The 8,732-nt window shown below is 43.2% G+C and overlaps 1 protein-coding gene across 1 annotated transcript; it reads left to right on the forward strand.

Moving 5' to 3' along the window:
• Positions 1 to 675: 675 nt before the first annotated feature.
• On the forward strand, positions 676 to 6,629 carry adpgk (ADP-dependent glucokinase). The gene is made up of 8 exons (XM_084168232.1): positions 676 to 808; positions 2,157 to 2,382; positions 2,506 to 2,731; positions 3,836 to 3,898; positions 4,135 to 4,255; positions 4,431 to 4,627; positions 4,747 to 4,845; positions 5,069 to 6,629. Exons 2-8 carry the CDS (start codon positions 2,171 to 2,173, stop codon positions 5,630 to 5,632), a joined length of 1,482 nt encoding a protein of 493 aa, XP_084024358.1. The 5' UTR covers positions 676 to 808; positions 2,157 to 2,170; the 3' UTR covers positions 5,633 to 6,629.
• Positions 6,630 to 8,732: the final 2,103 nt, after the last annotated feature.

The following is an 8,732-nucleotide window of genomic DNA, read 5'->3' on the forward strand; positions in this document are numbered from 1 at the left end:
GGAATCAGGAGGATATAGTTATGGTCAGATTTGCCAAATGGAGGGCGAGGGAGAGCTTTGTATGCGTCTCTGTGTGTGGAGTAAAGGTGGTCTAGAGTTTTTTTTCCTCTGGTTGCACATTTAACATGCTGGTAGAAATTAGGTAGAACGGATTGGGAGGATTGGGAACTGTTTCATGCTGGGAAGATTTTTACATGACAAACTACACTGCACTGATGGAGCGGAAATCACAGAAGATAGATGTGGTAGTTGCAGCAGCAGAAAAATATTTGAGTGTGAGAAATTTTAGTGCAGAAGATCTACAGGAAGTTTTGAGAGAAGGGGTTCCATCCTCCCAGTTTTATCATTGTAATGTGATTCAAAACGAGGCAACGGTGTGCTTTAGGACCATGCGGATGCCTCCGAGCGTTCGGGTAGGCTGTGTGGAGTGTTTATCTGACTGGATAAAAAAAGTAAATAATAATAATATTATGTCCTCGTCCCCAGGGTTAGATGGTGGTGCAAGTTTTTCCCTTTCCCCTTTATTTTTTGGTTTTGTCACAATGTGGAATGCACATTCTGAACTGAGAAAGGCAGCAATATTCCAAAAAGCGTCTAGTCTGCCGGAAATTCACAAGAAGAAGCAGAAACAAGGGTGGTTTAACTTACCCCACTCTCCCCTACTGCTCTGCCCTTGAGTTCAGACGTGGCGCCGGGTCTGAACCGTTCTTTATACCTCAGTGGTCTGAACACGGAGGTCCTGGACAACATCACTGCCCATCATCATCTACACCACAGACAGACCCCAATTTCAACCCAACTTATCCTGGTTCGTAACATTTTTCCCCCCCACAGCCAGGCCTATAGTTGTTTCCAGCTATCGTAGATAAGTCAGCTACCAACCATGTTTTTGATTGTGTCCGCCTTAAAAGTTGTCAAGCAAGCTGGCTAAATTAACTAGCTAGCTAACAAATATATTTGATAGGATGCTAACGTACTTCTATCTGGCAATGCTAGCTAGCTATGTCGCTTGCAAACTAGCAATGTTTGAATGGAGCTAACGAAGTTTGACAGTGGTTGCCAGTATGCTGGGTATAACGTTACCAAACGGTGGAGGTATTCAGCTAGTTAACTATAAACATAACTTATGTAGCTTTTTAGCTGTAGTGGAGTGAGTGAGCTAGCCATCTCAGCGACGGTAACGTTAGACCCAGAGCTATCCAATCAAGCTAGCTAGCTAACATTTGATACTGGAAAACAACTTCATTGGTAACTTAGCTAGCTGGCTAGCGTTCGTCCTAATTAAAACCTCTTCTGCCATACTACCCATGTCTGAAAAGTGATTTACGAATGGGTAACTAAAGTTATCTAGCTACTAATAATATTGATGTTGATGTTAGTGCAATGCAATGATGACACATCACCCTGTTCAACTTTGCTGCTACCAGCTAGCTAGCTACCATGATTCAGCCTGTTAACCTTGATAGAGCTGTAAAGTCATTTCTCCCATCAGCTAGTTAGTTATTTTGTCAGTATGTGAGAGTCTTGTGCATATCCATTGCAATTCCACTGTGCATGACATTTTCAGACAGCTTTATTTTCGCGCACACAAAAAAGCAGGTTATTAAGGTTACAATATGTAACTTTTTAGGCGACCTGACCAAATTCACACAGAACTATTAGTTATAGAGCTGTAATTCTCATTGAAAGCAAGTCTAAGATGCTATGTGCGCTATTTCTATGGTTCCAGTTCGTAAGTTTCGTTTTTGCGTCTTTTTACTTTAGGTTTGTACACCAGCTGAAAATACAATATTTTTGGTTATGGAAAATATATTTCACAGCGGTTTAGATGGTACAATGATTTTCTACACTATACTTGCTTGTTTTGTCAAAAACGTAAATTAGAGGAACTATTAGAATTTTAGCAAACAGGAAATGGCAAGCGAAAATTCCACCCAAAAACTATCTTTTGGTATTTGTTTCATTAGTCCATTCTTGATATAGTCCCCAAACTGTTTTGCATGTCAGCAATCAAGTTTTCAAGATGTATAACTTTCAAAATACAGAAATACTGCAGGTATGATGCAAAATGACAGACAGGAAGACTTGTGTACATTTAGCAGGTATCATTACAGTAGGATTATTATTATGCATGTGTGTTTGCACTCTTATTTCAGAAGTCTGAGAAAACATGTGGCAGAAGGCTGCGGGAGCTGCCCTGTTGGCCTTGGCCGTTGGATACTTCTACCACACCAACCCTGAGCTGCCTGAACAAGTTCTCCAGTACTTATCCCTGCCTCATCCATCCATTCAGGGCGAACCAACTTTGGAGCAGGTTATCGCCACTGCCTGGGAGACCCTAATAACTCCTCCCGCCCATCAATGGGGCAGAGTGGCAGTAGGGTGAGTTTCAGAGACAACTGAGCATTCATGATGTCATGATTTAGAGAGTTTGCGGTTTTGGTTTTCATCATTCATCCAACAAAACACTGCGTGTTTACTTTTTCTCTGGCTTCCTCCATTTAGGGTGAATGCGTGTGTGGACGTTGTGGTGTCGGGGATAGGGCTGCTACAAGCTTTGGCTGTGGATCCTGGGATGGGCCGTGACCATGAAGTATTACACTCTAAAGAGGACCTGAAAGAGGCTTTTATCCACTACATGGAGAGGGGGTCCGCGGCGGAGCGTTTCTTCACCGACAAAGAGGTCTTCCAGAGGATTGCACAGGCCGCTGCAGAGTACCCTGGTGCTCAGGCAAGTTAAAACAGTGTTTCTCCCCATTTTATATCAGGGTCTTGAAAGCTATGATCCTGAAACAAGGTTATATCAGTTATATTCTTCAAGAATCAATGGGGACATATCATTAACTTATGAGTCCAAACATGGATGTAGCAACTGCTAATGGCCCCTTTTTTTAAAGTGGGCCTAATCACTGATCTGACATGACAGGATTGTCAGAACCCCTGTTTTAAAAAAAGATGCCACCTTGGTTATTCATCAACTATGAGATAGGAGAGCTGAACAGTTTGCCACAACCCAGCATTTGTGAATTTCAGTTGGTTACAATAACAGCAAACTGTTAGGCTATGTCTAGATAACAAACAGTTCACATCTCTCCTTGATCAAGCCTCATCCTGTACCTAAATGAGCAAAAGTGAAGTATCAGCAGTATAAGCAAAACCGTATCAGCAGGATTTCCTATGGGCAGATCGACGATATAAAACCTTATCACCAATATATCACCCAACCGTTAGTTTGGTTTCACATTCTCATGGTCTGTACATCAGATAGTTAATGCTAACAGAAACCAATTTAGCCTAATCCAAGACCTTGTATACATTTGAAATGCATCATCCTTTCTGTACTTGAGGTAATCATCACCAATCCAACATGACTGAATAGGTGAAGGGGCGGTAGGTAGTCAAGAGGTTAGAGAGTGGGGACAAGTAGCTGGAAGGTTACCGGGTCAAATCCTGAACCAGGCAATACAACGTGGAAGATAAACTGGCAAATGTTTTTGTGTGAGGTTGGGAGCAAAGCAGACAAAGGAATTATGTCTCCACAGACAGACTGATAAAGTTGTAGGCCTATTTTAAAAAATGAGTTCAAGCCCCCCCCCCCCCCCCCCTGAAGACGAAGCACTTTTCATTTTGAATAAAGGTTCCATCCAGAGAGGATTGAGTGACTGTGTCAAATTTAATTCTGCATGATCAACAGTAATTAATAATTTCACTGCTGGGCTATCTCTTGGTGCAATCGTGGTTATTATGATGGCGTTTTCTAGCAGACTCACTGATAAACCTCAACTCTCTTTTTATCTCTTGCTCTCTCTTTTCCTCGCTCTCTGTCACTAATTAGCTATATGTTGGAGGAAATGCTGCTCTCATTGGACAGAAACTTGCCACATACCCTCAGCTGATGGTAGGTTGGCACTTTCACTCTCTAAACTCCTCACTAGAATGCACACATTTGTACAAATTCTACTGTTCAGCCACTGTTGAATGGTTATCTGCACAGATCTGAGTTGTGGTTTTTTGGCACATTGAAACTTTGGCAGTTTGTTTTTAAAGGAACTGAGGACATTGCCTAACTTGTGAAATGTCCTGTACGTCTATATTACTGAAGTCAGTGACAGTGGAGGTTTCTGTCTTTAATAGGTTCTGCTATGTGGGCCTGTTGGGCCTAAACTACACGAGATGCTGGACGAGCAAATAGTTGTCCCCCCTGAGTCCCTGCAGGAGACTGATGAATATCACCTAATTCTGGAGTACAAAGCAGGTAAGGACCAAGGGCAACCTGAACCACAACTGAAAATAGGTTTTATAAGCTTTTAATAGCTAGGTGATTCATGGAAATGCATTCCTTTCTTACCTCAAGTAGCCTAACTACACTGTCGGCCACTATAAAAATATTTGTAGAAAATGCATGTCTGTCCTTTTGCCTCTCTATCTAGGGGAGCAGTGGGGTGCGACACAGGCTCCCCAAGCCAACCGCTTCATCTTCTCCCATGACGTGTCCAATGGGGAGATGAGAGCGCTGGAGATGTTTGTGGCCAGCCTGGATGAGTTCCAGCCAGACCTGGTGGTCCTGTCCGGTCTGCACATGATGGAGGGCCAGGGGAGGCAGATGTGGGAGCAAAGGCTCAAAGAGGTCTGTAGCAAAGCACAAACAACAGCACAATGATATAGCACATTTAGGGTTCTCGCCAGAGTTTTGTCAAACCTTTGTATAGACTGAGCAACTCCGATGGTTTGCTTGAACCTTTTCAGGCAGTGGCGACCATTGCTGACGTCCGCAACGCGGTCCCTGTCCACCTGGAGCTGGCAAGCATGACTGACAAAGACTACATGAACAGCATCATGCAAGAGGTAAAGGTGTAGGTTTAACAGTAACTAAAGTACAAGTTTGGCAGAACTCAATATTCTTTTTTTAAAAGGCCTTGTCTGGTTAAAATCGGGATCATATTTGGACGTTGTGATGTCGTCAAAATAGATGATGTCAATTTAAAGTGGATAATAGTGCTGCGCAATAAAGTGCTGTATTGGAGCTGATGCAGACAATAAACCATTTGGTGTTGTGTTCTGTTAGCAGGTCATGCCCATAGTGACCTCCATTGGGCTGAATGAGCAGGAGCTACTTTTCCTCTCCCAGGCCGGCACGGGGCCTCACGCAGAGCTGGCCTCCTGGGGGGGGATACCGGATGTAGGCCGCGTCAGTGACATCCTCCTGTGGGTCCTTGAGCAGCATGGACGCAGCGACCCCGAGTCGGAGGCTGACCTCACGCGTATCCACTTTCACACTCTGGCGTACCATGTCCTTGCCACTGTGGACGGGCACTGGGCCAACCAGGTGGCCGCCGTGGCAGCAGGGGCCCGTGTGGCCAGCATCCAGGCCTGCGGCCTCCAAAGCATAGATACCAGTAAGGTGGTCCTTAAAGCTCCACTGGAGTTCCACAGCTCCCACGGCGAACCGAGAGAGAAGTTGTCCCTGAACCCAACTGAGCCTGTCACTGTTTGGCACCGTGGCAACGTGACCTTTCACCTTGCACCTGTGCTGGTCTGCAAGCAGCCACTCCGGACAGTAGGGCTGGGGGACGCCATCTCAGCAGAGGGGCTCGTATACTCGGAGATCAGGCCACAGCTGCCATTTTTGTGAGCTCCTTTTTTCTTGCACTCTTGTTATTTTATTGTATGGTGGTGTGCACCATATTTCCCCAACCCCACCCAACCAACCAGTGATGTCTTTACCTGTACTGTAGCTTTTTCTTGGGTTGAAATTCTGGTCCTTGGTTAGCTAAGTATTTTGCACCGAGCACAGTTTTTAAGCCATTTCTGTAACTCCAAGGAGTTGTGCTGGGTTACTTCTTATTTCATTTGCCTTGTGAAAATGCAATGTAAATGTTTGTGTACAAAGACAATGCCAAAGCTGCTTGTCAGTTTGGTTTGGAGGGGGGAAAATGGAAAAACATTCAGCAATATGGTCTCTATAAGTAGCGGTGCGATTTCAGACAGAGTTTGAGCTTTCATGCAGCTATCAGGTTGCACGAGAGAGGAGCAAACTCCTGTGCACATGTGCAGACGCTGAACAGTGCCAACGAGTTCAGCCTCTTGCATCACACTCTTTTTGGAAGTTTATTTTCACATCATATCGCTGAGTCTTAGTTCAATTTCCTTTAATAATCTTTCTTGTTGACCCTGTTCAGAACAAGCTCCCTCATCCAAGCACTATTGCATTATAGTTGGGGAAGGTGGGGTAAGTTGAGCCAAGTGGTTAGTTGAGCCACCCCTTGTTTCTAGGAAACCATACACAAAATGTATCATGTGACCAAATATTTAGGAAGTGGTCATAATTTCAGACTGTGAAGGAAGAAACCACATGGAAAAAGTTGTTTAAAAAAAATCTTATTTTCACAGTCAAATTAATTTGTGTTATAGGTTTCATGATGTGTGTATCTAAACCAAAGTAGATTGTTCTATACGTAAATTGGGGTTTCTATAAGCTACAATATGAGTTTCTAAACCTAGCATGAAAGTGCATCCTTGTAGCTATGTGAGCTAATATAGTTAAAATGTTTGCCTTGGGGTAAATTGAGCTAATTGCCACCATACCCCATACAGATTATGAATACATTTTGTTAGTTTTCTGCACAATATGCATAGTATTTTTGCAATGTGTCATGCATATGAACTCAAGATAGTGTATTTTTATTGTTACAGCGCAAACATCATGCCTCGTGTATTCAAACGTAAAACAAGCAGGGGTCTAGCCCCCCTTGAGGTTCTTGAGCGAGCAGCCAAGGAAGGGAAGAAGTACTGTAACTAGGTTTCCAACCAACCTTTTAATGCGAGTAAAGTACATGTTGGATAAAAAAAAAATCACGACAGTCCTGATGGAAAAGCAAATTTCTTGGTAAACTTTCCAAATGTTGACAAATCAAAATATGCCAGACAAGGTGGGATCTTTTTGTGTTTGTAAAATGTATTATGTGAGAAATGGTGGTGAAAACGCCTTTATGCACAAATGTTGATATAACCATAAGGCGCATTCCTCTGCCCAAGCGTTGCTGCGGCCTGGCAGATCTGGATAGGTATTTTATATATCACCTATACACATACACTACCAGTCAAACGTTTTAGAACACCTACTCATTCAAGGGTTTATCTTTATTTTTACTATAGAATAATAGTGAAGATATCAAAACTATGATATAACACATATGGAATCATGTGGTAACCAAAAAAGTGTTAAACAAATCAAAATATATTTGAGATTCTTCTAATAGCCACCCTTTGCCTTGATGACAGCTTTGCACACACTTGGCATTCTCTCAACCAGCTTCACCTGGAATGCTTTTCCAACAGTCTTGAAGGAGTTCCCACATATGCTGAGCACTTGTTGGCTGCTTTTCCTTCACTCTGCCGTCCGACTCATCCCAAACCATCTCCATTTGGTTGAGGTCGGGGGATTGTGGAGGCCAGATCATCTGATGCAGCTCTCCTTCTTGGTAAAATAGCCCTTACACAGCCTGGAGGTGTGTTGGGTCATTGTCCTGTTGAAAAACAAATGATAGTCCCACTAAGCCCAAACCAGATGGGATGGCGTATCGCTGCAGAATTTTGTGGTAGCCATGCTGGTTTAGTGTGCCTTGAATTCTAAATAAATCACAGTGTCACCAGCAAAGCACCCCCACACCATAACACCACCTCCTCCATGCTTTACGGTGGGAAATACACATGTGGAGATCATCCGTTCACCCACACCGCGTCTCACAAAGACATGGCAGTTGGAACCAAAAATCTCCAATATGGACTCCAGACCAAAGGACAGATTTCCACCGGTCTAATGTCCATTGCTCGTGTCTCTTGGCCTAAGCAAGTCTCTTCTTCTTATTGATGTCCTTTAGTAATGGTTTCTTTGCAGCAATTCGACCATGAAGGCCTGATCCACACGGTCTCCTCTGAACAGTTGATGTTGAGATGTGTATGTTACTTGAACTTTTATTTGGGCTGCAATTTCTGAGGCTGGTAACTCTAATGAACTTCTCCTCTGCAGCAGAGGTAACTCTGGGTCTTCCATTCCTGTGGCGGTCCTCATGAGAGCCAGTTTCATCATAGCGCTTGATGGTTTTTGCGACTGCACTTGAACCTTTCAAAGTTCTTAATGTTCCGTATTGACTGACTGTCGTTTCTCTTTGCTTATTTGAGCTGTTCTTGCCATAATATGGATTTGGTCTTTTACCAAATAGGGCTATCTTCTGTGTACCCCCCCTACCTTGTCACAACACAACTGATTGGCTCAAACGCATTAAGAAATAAATAAATTCCACAAATTAACTTTTAAGAAGGCACACCTGTTAATTTAAATGCATTCCAGGTGACTACCTCATGAAGCTGGTTGAGAGAATGCCAAGAGTGTGCAAAGCTGTCATCAAGGCAACGGGTGGCTATTTGAAGAATCTCAAATATAAAATGTATTTTGATTTGTTTAACACTTTCTTGGTTACTACATGATTCCATATGTGTTATTTCATAGTTTTGATGTCTTCACTATTATTCTAGAATGTTGAAATTAGTAAAAATAAAGCAAACCCTTGAATGAGTAGGTGTCCTAAAACTTTTGACTGGTAGTGTATGTTATAGCATTCTGTCAGTCGACGACACAGTTGATGACGTGGCACGCAACCATTGGTTGATGCATGCAATGTCTGAGCAGGGGAACGTGACCAAGGTCTTATCTGACGACATGGAGTCTGACT

Source organism: Coregonus lavaretus, assembly GCF_964263955.1.
Source record: "Coregonus lavaretus genome assembly, chromosome: 9".
In the NCBI taxonomy this organism is placed as follows: domain Eukaryota; kingdom Metazoa; phylum Chordata; class Actinopteri; order Salmoniformes; family Salmonidae; genus Coregonus; species Coregonus lavaretus.